Source organism: Marmota monax, unplaced genomic scaffold (assembly GCF_021218885.2).
Source record: "Marmota monax isolate L192 unplaced genomic scaffold, Marmota_monax_Labrador192_F-V1.1 WCK01_AAM20220418_F8-fsc00006, whole genome shotgun sequence".
In the NCBI taxonomy this organism is placed as follows: Eukaryota; Metazoa; Chordata; class Mammalia; order Rodentia; family Sciuridae; genus Marmota; species Marmota monax.
The window spans coordinates 9,982,016-10,000,000 of NW_026693712.1; the positions used below are offsets into that span (position 1 = coordinate 9,982,016).

The 17,985-nt window shown below is 45.6% G+C and overlaps 1 protein-coding gene across 3 annotated transcripts; it reads right to left on the reverse strand.

The window, feature by feature from the left end:
- Positions 1 to 1,889: 1,889 nt before the first annotated feature.
- On the reverse strand, positions 1,890 to 11,966 carry Pcyox1l (prenylcysteine oxidase 1 like). Of its 3 annotated transcripts, none has more exons than XM_046460389.2 (6): positions 11,824 to 11,966; positions 7,935 to 8,141; positions 6,522 to 6,696; positions 4,554 to 4,765; positions 3,290 to 3,430; positions 1,890 to 2,844 (listed from the first exon to the last, which is right to left on the reverse strand). In XM_046460389.2, exons 1-6 carry the CDS (start codon positions 11,909 to 11,911, stop codon positions 2,183 to 2,185), a joined length of 1,485 nt encoding a protein of 494 aa, XP_046316345.1. In that variant the 5' UTR covers positions 11,912 to 11,966; the 3' UTR covers positions 1,890 to 2,182. The 3 variants fall into 3 exon arrangements, with proteins under 3 accessions (XP_046316345.1, XP_046316346.1, XP_046316344.1); XM_046460390.2 differs by having other exon boundaries at positions 7,935 to 8,088; positions 11,824 to 11,943; XM_046460388.2 differs by lacking the exon at positions 11,824 to 11,966 and having other exon boundaries at positions 7,935 to 9,502.
- Positions 11,967 to 17,985: the final 6,019 nt, after the last annotated feature.

Sequence of the window (17,985 nt, forward strand, 5' to 3'; positions counted from 1 at the left end):
GCTCTCTTCCTCCCTCAAACCCAAACACTCGGATAATAAACATTCAGATTCAGCTTAATTTAATCTCCTGTGTCACAGTGAATGGTCTGGTATCTAGGTCCTAAGCCAATCAGCATGTGGCACTCCCCTGGCCACAGGAATTGGTTCAGGGGTGGTCCAACTGGCCCAGAGCCTGGAATTGGGTTTAGTGGTTGTAGAAAAAGAACTTTTCACCTGGGGAGCTGCCAGCAGCCATCTTGGGCTGTGAGACAAGTAACAGGGCTGGGGATAGCAGTTCTGTGTGCCTGCCATTCAAGTCATACCCAATACCATCTTTATTGCTTCAGAGTTTGAGTTCAGTATTTACTACTTCAACCAAAGCCTTCTTAGTGAGGTGTCATGATGTCTGTAATAAGCAATGAATGAATGCCACTTTTACTTTAAAGGCTCCATCTCTTTCACTGCCATTACCACCATCCTGACATAGTGGAAACAACCTCACAGCCAGTTTGGGCACCTCATCTGGTATGGTATTTTGCCCCATGTTGAACTCAATTAACAGGACAAAGTTCAGATTTGAGTTGTTCTGTGTCCAAGGAGACCATGACAAGTTACTTTCTCACTTTGGGCTTTTATCTTCGTTTCTGCAAAGAGAGGTAAGTTAGCTGGATGACCTCTGGGGACTGTTTCTGTTAGGAAAGCCACAGTATTAACATAGCATCATTTGGCAGAGATGTTTCCTTTGGGCACCCAGGCTTCTCCCTGAAGCCTGGTTTAGCAAGTCTGGGTGGGACACCTTGCCAAGCTCCCTTCCCTTCTCCAGGAGATTCAGATGTGGTGGTTGGCCCATGGACCATGCTTGCAGGGTGCCTAGGGCTCCATTCCTACATTCTCTTCCTTTTACAGAAAGACACTGATCCAAAGAGAATAAAGAAGATTTTACTTTCTCAGAAAAGCAAGAAACCCAGGCATGGTGGCACATGCCTATAATCCCAGTGGCTCAGGAGACTGAGGTAGGAAGATCACGAGTTCAAAGCCAGTCTCAGCAACTTAGCCAGGCCCTAAGCAATTTAGTGAGACCCTGTCTCTAAATAAAATATTTTAAAAAGGCTGGGGATGTGGCTCAGTGGTTGAGGGCCTCTGGGTTCAATCCCCAGTCTCTCCCCCACCCCCGCCACACCAAAAAACCAAAAACCAAACCAAAACAACAACAACAAACAAACAAAAAACCACACAAAACTCTACTGATTTGTAGAAAAGGCAAAGCACAATTGTCCTGACCTCTGAAGTTAGAGGGGAAAGTACCAGATTAATCTCTGAACAACTCTGTCCTATAACCTTCTTTTCCTCTGCTGAGATGAAGGTTTGGGAGTGAGGAATATCTGCCCTCCACCATCTGAGGACTTCTCTTCTTTGCAAGCAGATGTCATAATACCCTTGAACCCTTGCATAAAAATCAGAATGCTCAGTTCCTACAGATACCAAGGAAAAGCTTCCCTCTTCCTGTAGCTTAGTTTGTTTCTTTTCCCACTGGTTGCCAGGAAGCTCAGAGCTATACCAATGGCAGTGCTGGGGTAAACATCTCTTCTTCATGTCCTAACAGCCATCTCCTAAAATGTGCAGTATTGTTGAGAGGCTTGGAGATGGTATCTAAGAAAATTCTGAACTAGGTACTTCCCATCCATCAAGCCCAGAGCAAACAGGAGCTATTATAATTTCTTAGGTTTTCTGATCTTCCCTTCTATTCTCCAGTAACTACTGGGTTGTAAATGTTTTACTGTAGGTTGCCTCAATTGATTGTACATTTTGGGACTAGGTAGTGGAATTAAAAAAATTCATACTCAAGAGTTTTCTGCCTTACATTCCATAGTCATCCTGGTTCCTAGCTAGAAAACCAAGTTAGAAGCAGCTTGAGAAGATGATTTTTTATTTCTCCTTAAAAAATAATAAATAAATAAGACAAGTACACTGGCTTGAATTCCCTTCCCTTTTGTTATCCTCTCCCTCAAAACAAGCAACCACTGTAAAGGTCCTTAAGATAGACAGGCAGGCGGTGGATCACCTGGACCCACACTGGAGGGAAAAAATACATAAGGGGTCAAAAGAGCAGCTTGTCAGGGAATGTGGCTGTTGGTCCTGGGCTGCCGTGGGGTGTGACCATCTTCACTGTGGTGCAGAAGTTCCTGGGCTCTCCCTGAGGTCCTCACAGCTCAGTCTTGACCTTGTGCATTAAATCCTTCTGGTCAATCTTGTCCAGGTCCTGGTACCAGCGGTTGTAAGCTAGCAAGGCCACATTCTTTGCAGCTACAGCCATCACCTCCACAGAGCTGGCCGCCCACTCCAGGGCGTTGAGGTAGAAGAGTTGGTCATGGAGTGCGAACCTTGGGAGGGTGGTGCGGGAGCCATAGAGGGGGTGCGCTTGCCACTCAGCTGTCTGGACTGAGTAATAGGAACGGAAGAGGGTCTTCAGCTGGGTCCGAAAGAGGGGCTTGGGAGATTGAACTCGCCAAACAGCTGCCTCCTGAGGCTGCTTCCTCCGGAAGCTAGAGGAGATGTTGACGGGGCAGATGTTATCCAGAGTGCAGAAGAAGTTGGGGAAATCTGTGGTAAGGATGTTAGCAAAGGGAAAAAGCTTTGGGTCGGGGAAGCCGAAGTAGGAAGAGTTGAGGTAGCCATGGACCAAGGAGACGACAGTGGGATGAAAGGAGCCCTGGACATCATCAATGGGTGGGTTGAAGCCTTCAAAGGTGAAGTTGCTGCTGCTGTTGTCCAGGTGCAGGGGGGTGGCAATGACCACGATGTCGTAGAAGTCGGATCCACTGCCCAGTTCACTCTCGTACCCCACCTGGTACAAGGCTTTTCCTTCTGGAAGGAAAGAGAAGACAGCACCAAAGTCAACTTTTTCCTTGTCTTCTAACCACTGATCTCCCATCTGGGGGCCAGACCTTAAGATGGGAAAGGAGGGAGTGGGGCTGTCCCATCTCTCTTCATACTGGTACAGTTGCAGGGTGAGCACTTGATTTGGAATCAGGGGGGCCCGAGTTCCTTCTCTGGTTCTGCTGCTGACTGGCTGAGAGAGTCTGTAAAGACTGTCAGTCTTCCTTGGTCAAAGGAACAGGCTGGATTGATGGAAGACTCAGCTTCCTGGCTCTGACATTTGAATCAGGGCAAAAGCGCCCTCTAGCGTCAATGGGGCTTCCCACTGCTTTTTCAAGAGTACTCCCCAGCAGAGCACACAGCCCAGGGTTGAGATGCACGAGTAGCAGCTGGCTAGGAATGGTGTGGCCATGCCTCCTGCCCTCTTACTCACCTGTACTGTGCAGGGTCACAGAAGTCACTGTGGCATGGATCACATTGGCCTTGGTGAGCTTCAGCAAACCAGAACACACCAGCTTGTTGCCTCCTTCCACTGACCACAGGCTGCCTTGGGCACCGGCTAGTGACATGGCTCCTAGGCAAAATGAGAAGGGTGGCGAGTGAGTCTAGAGAGGCTAGCACTATTCTCCCTAGATCTCCCTGCCAGGGAAAGACTCCTCCCAACCACGGGCACAGGGAGATAAAAAACAAATAATACAGCCAAGTTCACAATGCTATGAAGTGAGAACATAAAAGAGCCACTTCCAGGGCTGCGGATATAGCTCAGTTGGTAGAGTGCTTGCCTCTCATGCACAAGGACCTGGGTTCAATCCCCAGCACCATCAAAAAAAAAAAAAAAAAAAAAAAAAAAAGAGCCATTTCCAAAAGACTGCATGGTGTACAGTTCTGTTGCTAAAGAATGCCCCCAAATCAGCACATCCAGAAAAACAAGAAATTTGTGGTTGTCAAAGGTAGGGGGTTTCTTCTGTAGTCATGAAATGGCCTAAAATTATGAAGGATATGCACGAGGTACTAGAAGACTGAGAGAGAAATACTGAGGGGACACTGAGGCAGGTCCCGAAGGCTGGGAAGAAGCAAGAGAAACAGGATCCTGGGCTCATGGGAGGTGCCTGCCAATCCACACCTATTTATTCACTTATTCAACAAAAGTACACTAAGTGCCTAGCATGGTCCGGGCACTGTTCTAAGTATCTGGGATGTATCAGTGAGCAAAAGAGGGCATGAATCCTGCCCTTGTGAAGCCTATGTTCTTTATTCTTGGGTCCAAGCAGGAGGATGGCGGGTTTGTACATGCCTACCCACCCCAGTAAGGAGCTGGGAAGATTAGGTGCACTAATGGCTCAATAGCCAGGGGCACAGAGGCCTCAACAGGGTACTTCTTGAAACAAAACTGTGAACAGCAAAATATCACCTCAGCTCTAATATTTACACATCTGTAAGGTATTATCAGGAAATCAGAAATGGTGGATACATAATGGACCTGCCTTAGTTTTGCTTTTACCTTCTATAAAGTGATGTGAATACTGTCTTGCCAACTTGGAGGAATGAGCCAGAATCAAACAAGAATTGGGCAACCAAGTACGAAGGCAAGGGTAATGAGCTGGATAAATGTAAGGTTCTTATGGGGACCACAGCTCAATCTGGGCACTATGGGCAGGGGGAGGGCGGATGGGCAGGCTGAGGGGCTGGACACTCACCGGCAAAGGCGGGCATGGATGCTGACTGTCCATAGCTGGCCCGGAGTACTGCAGAGACAACATCATCGATAAAGCGCTGGGTGACGCCCACCTGAAGCAGGGACTCGGCCACAGAGCGCTGGGTCATGTTGACAAAGGCAGACTCTCCTAGCGAGTAGAGCAGCTCCTCAACACCCGAAAAGGCATAGCCATGGGCCTGGTACTTGTAGATCCTAGGGGACACAAGGAGCTGCAGTCCTCTGCAGAAAGGCTTTCTGGCTGATCACCTGCCACTGGGTACCTGTGGACCCAGAAGGCCCACCAGGGATCTGCCTCCTCCTCTATATCCAGAGGGTTGAGAAAGGAGGCTGATTATGTTCCCTTTGGCCTATTTTCTGGCTGTGCTGGGCCTGTCCTAGAGGAACAGCAAGGAGACAAAGGCAAGTATTCCCACTAGATGCAGCTTCAAGCCATAATTCTGTTGAATACAATTATATCCCATTCCCCTGAGTTCAGTCCACAGTCTTTCCCCACCCCACTGGGACTGCAGGCAGTGGCCATGACCTGTCCACACTGATACATCCCTGGATGTGGAGCGGGGTCTCCCACTAGTTTCCACTCTGCCCTGGCTTCTAAGACCATGTTGGACCTGATGGCAGCAGCCTCCTGTCAATACTGTCCTCTCCTTTGTCTTCATCCAACAGAGCTCCCAGTAACTCTCGAGCTCACATGGTTCGGCTCATTCACCCAATCCCAAGGGCTAGCACGGACTGGAAACATCTGCCTATGGATTTCTAGACCAGCTGGCCTTTGAAATGTTGCCCATTCTAGGGCTGCTTTGTAAACATGCTGTGTTGGGTTGCTAACAGGACAAAAGATAAAGGTGTCCAGAGCAGATGGAAATGTGGGTCTGTAATTGAAGGGGAAACTAGAGCTGGCAGGTCGAAGTCATCTCCCATAATGGGGAGAAGTCAACATTGTAAGTTCAAATAAAATTAACAAGAGAGAAAAGAATAAGAAAGAAAAAATGAGACTCAAGGACATAAGCTGTGGGGGACATCTGGAGAATATAAGGGAGAAATGCCATATCTAAGTAGTTACGGAATGGAAGAGGATGGGGGAGGGCCAGAGAGCAGGGAAGGGGGCCATGTGGCCATGCTTGAGCATCTGACACTGAAGAGGGGGATGATGATGGTGGAGGGACAATCTCTGCAGGGGGAGGAGGTAGGGAACAGGGAGAGCCTGCAGGAGGCCTTGGGGACTCTATGTGGATGTTTGGTGTATGGTATACTTAGTGGGAACAGACCACTTGTCCTCCGTATCTGAAGGTGATGGGGAGGATCTGGTGCCCAAGGAGGAGAGAAGTGGTGAAGAGAGGTATTTGTTCTAGATGGAAAAACTAGGGATAGCAAACTTTGCAAATGAGTGGCCCTGGGCTGCACATGGCCTGCAGATTTGTTAAATTTGGCTTACAAGATGAATTCGTGGCAAACATTGAAAAGCTGGGAGACTTCATGTATAACTCTGGATTTCCAGCTTCCTTCCTGAAAAATTGGAAGACTTAGCCCATGGGGTGACATCCTCCCATGACTGACCACAGGGGACTGCAGAAGCATGCTGACTGCCTCCCTCTGCTGGCCTGGCTTTTCAGGACCCCCTACTTCTTGTGGCTCTATGCTGTCTTCCACCAGTGGCTTCACTTATGCACATCCCACTTTGGTCCTTGTAGGTGACTGAATTTCAATCCATGCTCCAATCGATTTAGCAGCAGGAAAGAATATGGGCTCAAGTAACAATGCCAGAGGCACCAGCCCTGCCCCAAGAGGCCACTCCTCAGGATGAGGGCTTGCTGAAAGCCTGCACTGAATCATGCTGGGCCTTTAAATCCACCAGTACCTTTCCCTTTTCACTGTGGCTGAGCTGCTGATTTTCTGAGCTCTTCACCTTGGTCCCCTGGAAAGCCCTCCCCACAGCTTGGCCCAGCCCTACCTCATGAATTTCTCCATGACCTCCTCCACCCACATCTGCAGTCTCAGGAAACTGATGCCATAGTGCCACCAGAGGCGGAAGAGGTTCAGCAGGTACCAGTCAGTCTCCTCCAGGACGAAATGCTCTCCGCCGAAGATGGCGCTCCTGCCCACCACCTCACGACGGTGCCTCAGCCCTGCAGAAACCAGGAGCCCCTCAGGTCCCCTTCAAAGGCACTCCCCCTCCCCTGGGAGGCCTGGCAGTGCCTTAAGCTTAAATTCAGGGCCTTCTTAATGCAAAAGCCTGGTTCCAATAAAACAAACAGGAGCACCACGGTTTGTTCTTTTGTGCTGTGTGTCTATAAACTACACACAAATACACTGGGACAATGTTTGTCCTTCCTAGTCAATTAGGAAAAGAATATAACATTTTATATATTTTTAAATGGGAATCCATTCAGATGTAAGAAAAATACAGACGCCATCCCAGAGTGCCAGTGGCTGAGAGACGCGGGGCTTGCTGAGATGGGTCCTGGGCACCAAGGTAACATGGAGACAGCCATAGCTCCTTCAAGCTGTCCAGTGCTCTACAACCTACAAAGCACTGGATTTGGAAATATGCAGATAGCCATGATTTAATTCCTTCCCCACCTCACATATGATACACACTGTTCTGTACCCTAACAACATATTATATCTTGGAGATTATTCTATAACTGGGTATAAAGGATCTTCCCATTCTGGCTACTGAACTGTGTTCTTACACAATCAGGTTTTCATTATTGTGAATTAGTAGGTCCCAGTGGGTGGGCAGAGATGACATTTTCAATCTTTGCTAGTGCAAACAATGCCATAATGAATCGGCTCATGTGTGTGCCATTCCACACACCTGTGGAACCACCTGTAGGTTCACTTCTGATAAGTGGAATTTCTGTGTCAAACGTAAGTACATTTGTGGTTTGGACAGATGCTGCTGGGTTTGAATCCCAGCTTCCTGATTTATTAGCTGTGTGCTTTTAATTGGTGAGTTTAAAACTCTGGAGCCTCAGTTTCCTTGGGGAAGATCTAACTCCCATCTCTCAGGCTGGTAAGGAGGATGTGAGGTAATTCTTACATATTACCTAGAAAGGTACCAAATAGCTGGCAGGTACCAGCATGTGGGTGCTGATAGAATCACAATAATTCAGAGGCAGCAAATTGAAAGGGAGAGAAACTGGCCTGGGAGTCAAACCTGAGTTCTAATCCCGGCTCTGAAACTAACTCACTGTGTAACCTCAGGTAAGTTCCTTCCCCTCTTTGGTCTCAGCTGCTCCATCTGTAAAATGAGGAGATTGGGCTATATGACCATTGGGCCTCATAGGTCTGCGCAGTCTGGGAAGGGCCTGGTGGCTGCTGCCAGCCCTGGGGTGCTAAAGCCCCAGAACCCGGCACTTACCCAGTAGCTTGACGAAGTCCTGCATGTGCAGGCTCAAGGAGTGGAAGGAGGCTGCTCCGCTCTCGTAGTGCTGCTTGTTGACTGAGATGGTGGCCAGGCGGCCACCCACAGTTCCCTTCTCGTACACGTCGATCTGCACTCGGGGTCCAAAGTGCTGCTGGAGGAAATGGGCCACAGCAGAGCCCCCGATCCCAGCACCAACCACCGCTGCCAGCAGGCGGGAGGGTGGGGGTAGGACAGACAGAGCACAGGGGTGAGGGCCCGGGGTCACACCTCTGCATCCTCCTGCACTGAGGTTCCCCAGCACCTGCACCTCACAGGCTTGTAACATTTCAGACTGGAAATTCATAGTCCTGAGTTTTTAGTAGAGGTCTGAATAACAAGCAGAGCTGAAAATTGCAGTCTCCTAATACCCTCATGTTACAAAGGAAAAAACAATTGAGCAGCAGAAGAGCAGGAAAGAATCTCCAAATTCAGGAGGGTTGTTTGAAGAGAATAAATTTAGTCTTACTCCAAACTTATTACATTGTCCCTATTTTCCTTATTTCTGTATAGACTAGTGACAATATTTACTGACTAGTTCTGTTGGGAGGGTCAGTGTCTGGAAATCACTCTTGAATCTAGGGCTTGGCAGACTCTAGCCTGCAGATTAAATCCAAGCAGGTGACTGTTTTTAAAAATAATGTTTTATTAGCACACTTTTTTTTTTCTTGCTGTGCTGCCTAGACTGGTCCTGGATTCGTGGGCTCAAATGATTCTTCCCTGTCAGCCTCCCAGGTGCTGGGACTACAAGTGTGTGCCACTGTGCCCAGCCTTTTCTTTTATATATTGTCTGGTTATGTTCATGCTAGACAGAGCTGAATAATTGCAAGGGAGACTATAATGGACCACAAAGCTCTCTGGCCTTTTACTGGAAAATGTTTGCCAACCCTTGGTCTAAGTCCAACTACCCCTGACATGTAAATCATTTCTATGTCTGTATTTGCCAAGATTGGAATGTACCCTAAGACAGGCTGCTCCTTATCTATGGACACTCTTTATTACAGTTACTGTTTGTTGAGGTCTCTTTTGGGTCTTATCATTCACCATCTTTACTACACCTCCTCTGCCTTCCTGTTATTTGCAAACTAAGTTCGTTTGCATCGTAATCTAAGTCACTGATAAAAACATTTCACTGGACAGAGCTCAGAGGTGCTCAGGAACCACTGTCTAGATAAACACTAATCATTAAATAGTCCTGTCTGAGAAGAGTAGACCAGTCGTGAAGCAATTGAACTGGGTTGTCACCTAACCCAAGACTGTGCCCACCATGTATTGGAAATACTGCTTTCTTCTCACCTGACAGTCCAGTAACCCTATCCAAAAAGGAAGTGAGCTAAACCTGGTATCATTTGTCCTTACTGGACCTATGTTGGATCCTAAGACCACATCTCTAATCAAGAAATGGCACATAGCTGGGTGTGGTGGCATACGCCTGTAATCCCAGTGGCTCAGGAGGCTGGGGCAGGAGGATCTTAAGTTTGAGGCCAGCCTCAGCAACTTAGTGGGGCCCTAAGCAACTTAGCAACACTCACTCTCTCTCTCTCTCTCTCTCTCTCTCTCTCTCTCTCTATATATATATATATATATATATATATATATATAGAGAGAGAGAGAGAGAGAGAGAGAGAGAGAGAGAGAGAGAAAGGGAGGCTGGGACGTGGCTCAGTGGTTAAGTGCCCTGGGTTCAATTCCCAGTACAAAATAAATAAATACACACACAAAAAAATAAAGAAATGGCAGGTAACCTTCAGAGAACACCATGTTCTTATAATCAGCCTCCACTTCCCTTTCTACTCCCTGCCCTCCTCTCCCAGTACTCCACCTCCTTGTCTGTCTAGCCTTCTTCCACTGTGCAGTGCATGTCCTTACCCAAAGGCTCAGGCATGAGCCTGGCCTTTGCCCGAGTCTCCCCTCTTGTCAGGCATCCTCTGAGACCCTGCACCTTGCTGACTTCTATGGCCCACATCTATCATCTTTAGCTTGGCTTGCCTAACCCTCCTAATGCACTCAGGGCTTCCTTCTGTGTATACAGGCAGCACAGTCTGCTTACCCCTGGCCTAGCCTTGCCACACAATATTCAAATGGTCTATTTAAGGACCCAGAGAGAACAGGGTCACCATGTCCCTAGGTCCTCACAGGTAGTGGAGTTCATAAAGTATTTGTTGCATGTTGAAAAAATAGCCACTTCCTCTTTCTCAGTATTCCCAAAGTCAGTTCCAAGAATGCCCCCTTTTATTTATTTTTTTAACTCCTCTTTTCTCCTCCTCTTCATTTGTAAACCACCCATGGTTTCTAGAGATACTGAAATTTCAAAGCCTAGAAGGCACACAAGGGGTGTAGAGAAGCAGAAGACATCACTTCACTGTGGACCAGCTCACTGAACACCCATGACTGACAGCTATCTAGATCTAAAGTAAGATGTGCTGGGAATCGAAGATGAGCCAAATAGAGCTTCTGTGCCCAGGAGCCCAGGTAGCCAGGGGGCATCCATGCAATCAGTTATCACAACCTGTGCCAAAGTGTGACAAAAGAGCTCCAGGGAATCCTGAGGAAGGAGCTATACATTCCGCTTGAGAGAGTGTGGGGATACAAGGGAAAACAACAACAACAACAAAAAACTTTGGACTAGGACCTGAGAGGACAATTAGTTGGACCAATGAGAGGAACTGCACCATCTGCAGAGAACAGCATGAAAGGGGCAGCGTGTGGAAATTTATAGGTGGGCTTGAAGGGTCCAGATTCCACTCTGAGGAGTTCAGATTGGATCCAGCTGGAGCCTAAGGATTAAGTCATCCTGATGGGAAGCTCTCATTCTCCTTTTGGGTAGGGTGGACAGACGCTCCTGTCACAGGACTGAAGAAATCAAGAAAGCTAAAGGGAAGCTTGGCATGGCACTTGTCCTGCTCTGAATAACTGGAATTCATAAAAAAAAAAAAGTAAGATGGATTCACAGATGGCTAGAATATGTGATAAGTATGAGATAAAGTGAGTAGCAATGAGCAGCAAAATCTAGGTAGTGGGCATATGCATGATCAGTGTAAAATTCTTTCAACTTTGCTCTGTGTTTGACAGTTTCAAATGAAATATTGCAGAAACGGCACAACTAATAAACAAAGAAAAATGACTGCTATAGGGCTGGGGGTGTAGCTTTGCGGTAGAGCACTTGTCTAGTGCGCTGGGGTCCCTGGGTTAGATCATCAACAACGTGGAAAAAAAAAAAAAAAAGAATCCCCATTCTCTCATCTAGCAAATCTATCTCCAGTCGATCTACTGTTCTGTCTCCGTGGAACGGTCTCCTATCCGGAAGTTTTGGCTTAGATGTTACTTCTAGGAAGCCCTGGCAAGCTGGCAAAGAAGGGTGAAGTCCTTCCTCTGTGTGCTCGGTACTTTCTCAACCTTAGAACAGACTTCCCGTATTGTGAGGTCTCTCGTCCAAGCAGGAACTACAGCACGATGCCTGCTACAGACAGCCCTGAATAGACCTTTGTGAATGCTATCCAGTTCCTGTTCTGTCATAGGGACGCCTAGTCAAGAGTCACATACATGTCAGAAGCTCAGTGACCCTGCACCTCCGGGCGAGATCAGTGACCAGTCCTGCCCACGCTTCTTTTCTGTCCCAGGTGCCCTCTTTACATGCCCATCCCACCCTCCCCATCGAAACCTTCCTTACTGCGGTCCCCCTTTTCGCCCAGTCCTAGTCCCTCGCCTCTCCGTCACCCAGCTACTCTCCTGAGGTCTCCTCCCTTGCCCAGCTGCCCTCCCCTACCCCCAGCCAGCTGCTGCCGGCTGCGAACCCTTTTCCCGCCCAGCCGTCCCCAACATAGCCCCCACCGCGTTCTTCCCGCACCGATTTTGCCGGGCGGGACATCTCCGCCTGCAGTGGCGGCGGCGAGGAGGGTGGACAGCTTGGCGAGGAGCAGGGCAGCGCGGGCCATGGCGGGCGGCGACCGGGGCAGCACGCTGGAGCTCCGGCGCTCGCGGGTTGGCGCTCGGCTCTCGGCCTGGCCGTTCCGCCTTCCAGCCTGGCAGGTCTTAGCCTCTCATTGGCCGAGCAGCCGTCCCTCTTCAGTACAAGATTCTGATTTGATACATCTTTCTCCCTGAGGGGTCTATCATTGGCAGCTTCGTGGTCCCGCCTCCTAGATGCAGCTTCCTTATTGGCTGACTCATTTGGCCCCGGCGCAGCGCTCAGGAACCTCAGCATCAGGACCAGGGCCCAGCTGCCCGGTCACCGGTGGAAAAGAATGAACTGAAGTCCAGTCTCCGAAATCAACTAGCTCTGTAATGTGTCTTCTCTGACTCTGTTTCCATTTTCATAAAATGGACAGAATAACCCCCGATCTACCTTTCTAGGTAGTTATGATGATCACGTGAGATAAGGGATGTGAAACCCTTTTGGGGTTTGACGGTGTCTGCAAGTGCTGGAAACTGCTGACCAAGCTGGAGGCTGGGATGACTAGACCGTACCCTATGCATATTGAAACAAGTCCATATACTTTGAAGACTCCAGTTTTTTGTGCGTTTGCAGTTTCTATATACAGTTTGTATATCTGTGTTCTATTTCTTTAAAAACAAAAGAGTCTATCCATTCTCTTTGCAGACTCCAAGAAAAAGAACAGCTTACTATGGCTAGTTTACAACATTAAAAACAGATGACCTCTGGCAGAGGAATAAAGTTAGGGGTGAATCTCATGATAAATAAGGAAAATCTGTATTTATTCAGTTGGGTTATGGCCTAGGGAAGAAATTGACAGAATTCAGAGAATGGTTAAGAGCTTACACCTGGGATTCTAAGTCAGCTTTTCACATCTTAATAGGCTCAGACTAGATTACTGCTGATTAAGAGGTATATGAATAAACATGAATTTCTCACAATCTTTTCAGCGCTGGAGATGGAACCCAGGACCTCTCATATGCTAGGCAGGTGCTCTACTACTGAGCTACATCATCAGGCATTTTCAAATTTTAAGTTGCCCAGGCTGGCCTCACACTTATCATCCTCCTACCTTGGCTTCCTGAGTAGCTGGGATTACAGATGAATGCTATCACACCAGGCTCTTATGATCTTAAAACCATTATTATTATTATTATAGTTGTAGTTGGACACAATACCTTTATTTACTTATTTATTTATTTATTTTTATGTGGTGCTGAGGATCGAACCCAGTGCTTGCTAGGCAAGCACTCTACCCCTGAGCCACAGCTACAGACCTTAAAACATTTTTTTTTTAAATATCTGAGTCAGAATGTAAAACCTTTTAAGTTTATTTCCAAAGATCAAAACATCTCTTACCTGGGTGAGGTGGCACATGCCTGTAATCCCAGCAACTCCAGGAGGATTGTGAGTTCAAAGTCAGTCTAGCAAAAGTGAGGTGCTAAGCAACTCAGTCAGATCTTGTCCTAAATAAAATACAAAATAGGGCTGGGGATGTGGCTCAGTGGTCGAGTGTCCCTAAATTCAATCTCTGGTACCTCCCCATACACAAAGATATACCTTAAACTTAATTTTTTTTTAAAGAAAAGAAACAATCAGTGAGGTAAATAGCGCCTACAGAATGGGAGCAAATTTTTACCATATGCACATCAGATAGAGTACCAATCTCTAGGGTATATAAAGAACTCAAAAAGCTAAACATGAAAAAAACAAATAACCCAATCAATAAATGGGCCAAAGACCTGAACAGACACTTCTCAGAAGAGGATATATAATCAATTAACAAATATATGAAGAAATGTTCAATCTCTAGCAATTAGAGAAATGAAAATCAAAACTACTCTTAAGATTTCATCTCACTCCGGTCAGAATGGCAGCTATTAAGAATACAAATAACAATAAGTGTTGACAAGGATGTGGGGAGAAAGGCACACTCATACATTGCTTGTGGTACTGCAAATTACTGTGACCAATATGGAAAACAGTATGGAGATTGCTTGGAAAACTTGGAATGAAACCACCATTTGACCCATATATAAACTCCTTGGTTTATATTCAAAGGACTTAAAAACAGCATACTACAGGAACAAAGCACATCAATGTTTATAGCAGCCCAATTCACAATAGCTAAATTGTGGAACCAACCTAGATGCCCTTCAGTAGATGAATGGATAAAGAAACTGTGGTATATACACAATGAAATATTACTCAGCAGTAAAAAAGAATAAAATCATGGCATTTGCAGGTAAATGGATGGAGTTGGAAAATATTATGCTATGTGAAGTAAGCTAATTCTAAAAAACCAAATTCTGAATGCTTTCTCTGTTATGAAGATGCTGATCCATGATGGGGTTGGGGGAAGCATGGGAGGAATGGAGGAACTTTAGATAGGGTAAAGGGGAGGGAGGGGAAGGGAGGGGGTAGTAGCTTAGAAAAGATGGTGGAATGAGATGGACATCATTATCCCAAGTACATGTATGAAGACATGAATGGTGTGTCTCTACTTTGTTTACTGGTGAAGGCGTTCCTGCACTGCTGTCTGACAGGTTCACAACGTGGGGGATGCTGTGGCAGTGCCGCACCATCTGGAAACCAGAACAATTAGGAATGTTTTTTTTTTTTAAATATTTTTAGTCATTGATGGATCTTTATTTATTTGTTTGTATGTGGTGCTGAGAATTGAAGTCAAGGCCTCACACATGCTAGGCAAGTGCTCTGCCACTGAGCCACATCCCCAGCCATTAGGAAGGTTAAGTGTTTTGTTTATGATACTCATGATATGGATAACAGATCATACGTCAATCAATAATAAAAGTACGTATTGCCTGAGATTGCAAGAAAATTCCCGGAATAAGACTAAGGATACAATTGAGACAGGCCATGAGGTGTGTTTCAGTGTCTCTCAGGATACAAGCAATAGAGTTATTCCTCAAGCCTAAACAACAAGAAATATTTATCCTATTGTTAACAATTTACACCAGCTCCCCTACCCCCATCTTAAAGCCACAACCTGTACAATAGCCTAGCTACAGAAAGACAATTGCTGTGCCAACAGTACAAGGACCACCGTATGTAGCTTATGGTATCCTCTCAAGGACAAGAGGCTAATAAAAATACATTCCCCCAACCAATAGACACTCCTTTGCCTTACACAGAAATTTATGATGAAAATGGAAATGGAAAACACATAGTTAATATAAATGACAAATGGGTTGAGGTGTAAAGCCTGCCCTTTAAAGATTACAAAGACATAAGAATTGGTGTGGCTTTGATCAAGGATCAAGGAAGTTCTTTAAAAAAGCAGTTGAAGAACAGAGTAGGGACGAAGAGCAGGAGAAGAAGATTAACATTTAACAGGGATGAGAGGTGGGAGGGAAAGGGAGAGAGAAGGGAAATTGCAGGGTAATGGAAGGAGACCCTCAGGGTTATACAGTGGAGGGGGTAGAGAGAGAGGAGGGGAGGGGAGGGGAGAGGTGGGGAGGGGGGAGGGTGGAGGATGGGAAAGGCAGCGGAGCACAACAGACACTAGTATGGCAATTTGTAAATCAATGGATGTGTAACTGATGTGATTCTGCAATCTGTGTATGGGGTGAAGGTGGGAGTTCATAACCCACTTGAATCAAAGTGTGGAATATGATATGTCAAGAAATTTGTAATGTTTTGAACAACCCACAATAAAAAATTAAAAAAAAAAAAGCAGTTGAATAGGTCATATGAAAAAAGAAAATTACCTTGGAAATTAAAAATAGAATAATGTAAAATTAACATAGATATATTTTAGAGGCACTTCAGAGTAGTAGGCTTTTAAATAATAGACTTTCACTACTTTAAGTGTGTTTTACTGGGATTTTAGTTTAGAAGTAAGAAAGCTTACCAATAATCATAAGTATGCTTTAAGGTTAAAGGTTAATGAAATAATTATAGGTATGCTTTAAAGTTAGAAGTGAATAATAGATCAGGAGTTATGTAGTCTAGTTGCATTGCCTAGCACCTAGTGATTGAGGTGAAGACGTAAAAGCTTAATCATGATTGACTAAGGTTACAGAAAAATATTTTGAACAATGTACTCAATAACTTAGGTAATCAATGTATGTCAGAAAAGATTGTAACTCTTGAAAATTATGTAAATCAAAAAAGTTCATGCTTTGAAGCTATTCATTAACTACCTGAAAAAATACCTGTAAAAAAGGTATAAAAATAAAGTTCCCTCCAAGGGCAGCAGAGATTTCTTCTGGAGGCTGCTCATAATTTGCAACCTGTTGTCCTGACTCCTCTTCTTTCACTGATGCCACTCCTCCTTCAGGACCTCTGGAACCTGACTCCGCCTGCAGGGGCTGGACCTCAGCAGTGTACAACCAGAGACATGAGAAATTGTGTTCTATCTGTGTATTATAAATTGAAATGCATTCTGCTGTCATATGTAACAAATTAGAATTTAAAACAAGAAAAACAAGCATTCATTGGTTGTTTTGTGCCAAGTTGCCTAATGTGCTGACTTCTTTTTTTGCAGGGGGCGGGCGGTCAAATGAGGGGACACTTTACCACTGAGCTACATATATATCTAGCTCATTTTATTTATTTATTTAGAGACAGGGTCTTGGTAAGTTGCTGAGGCTGAACTAAAACATGCAATCTTCTTGCCACAGCCTCTCAAGTTGCTGGGATTACAGGTGTGCACCACCTTTCTGGGCTTATTGTTTTTTTTCTAGGAGAGTGAATCATACTAATTTTAAAATTCATCTTGGGTCTGTCTTGTTTTTAACTTTAGGGCCTTTTAAACTCTTAAATCTAGAGCTGTTTACTGTTAGGAAGTTTTTCCAAGCCTAGCATCCCACTGACAATGTGTGAGGTCATCAAATTCAAAAGACTGTCAAAGAGAGTTGATGAGAGGAAAAACAAGGATGTACAATTCTGGTGACATAGAGGCAAAAAGCAAAAACAAAAGCAAAAAACCTAGCTCAGACTAGGAATGAGGTTGGATGATATGTGTTGCTGTGTAACAAGCCACTCCAAACTTGGTGGTTTGAAGTAATATTTATTTTGCCCACAAATCTGCACTTTGGGCAGTACACAGCGAGATCAGCTTATCTGTTCTACTTGGTGTCCTTGTGGCTGCTCTATTGGGGGTGGAAGGAAACACTTTCATGATGGCTTGATGGCTAGCAAGATGGTGCTGGCTCAGCTGAAAGCTCAGCCCCATTCCACAGGCTACTTCAGCTTAGTTTTGACATGATGGTTAGGCTCTGAGGGTGAGTATCTCAAGGAAGTGGAGCCACCAGTTTTTTAAGATTTGGGTTTAGAAACTGGCAGTGTCACTTCCACTGGATCCTAGTAGTCACTAACAAAACTCCAAGAAGATTCATAGATCCTACCCGTCAGTGTATCAGGGAATTGGGGAGCCACTGTTTTAAAACCAGCAAGTTAACTTGAGAGTGTGAGCAAAAAGCCTGAATGGATAGGAATAAGAGTACATTTATCAACTAGCACTGGGATAGGGGAAATGATGGATTACAGAGCCAGGATATACAGATAGGACTAGAAGAATGATGAAAATGAAAGCCTGAATCCCAGGAAAGTTTAGCTGCAAAGAGGGCTATTTACCCAGAAACTGCCTGTATAGGAGCCAATTGAGAAACAGAAGTAAAGTCAAGGCCAGGCAGTCAGATGTTGGGAAGAACACAGGGAAGGTAAAGATCAGATCAAGGCCAAATGCTTGAAATCTGGTTAAGAGGATAGTTAGGAGTCCAGTGTGTAAGTGAAGTAGTCAAAGCTGGTAAAACAACTAGGACTAAGTAGCAAACACCAGAAAATATGGCTATGCCAGAGTGCCAGACAGAAACAGGAATCCAGAAATCAGAAAAAGGCAAATCAAAGAGGTAGAAAAATAGGTAGACTTTAACACTAAGGTGGAGTATGGAAAGCCTAAACTCCCATCTACTGCGCTGTGCTGCTGAGAGATCTGAGTACCTCTCCTGCTCATCTACATGGTGGGGCAGGAGTCAATGAATTGACCGAAAGATATCGTATACAGCATGAATTAGGCAATCAGGGGTTGGGAGCGTAGCTCAGTGGCAG

Excerpts from the sequence above, each read along its gene's own strand:
- Pcyox1l (XM_046460388.2), bottom strand. The coding sequence starts at position 8,283 with ATGAATTTCCAGTCTGAAATGTTACAAGCCTGTGAGGTGCAGGTGCTG. Across the intron at positions 6,697-7,934 it reads GGACTTCGTCAAGCTACTGG|GGCTGAGGCACCGTCGTGAG; the intron begins GTAAGTGCCGGG and ends TGGTTTCTGCAG. Across the intron at positions 2,845-3,289 it reads TGTGACCCTGCACAGTACAG|AAGGAAAAGCCTTGTACCAG; the intron begins GTGAGTAAGAGG and ends CTTTCCTTCCAG.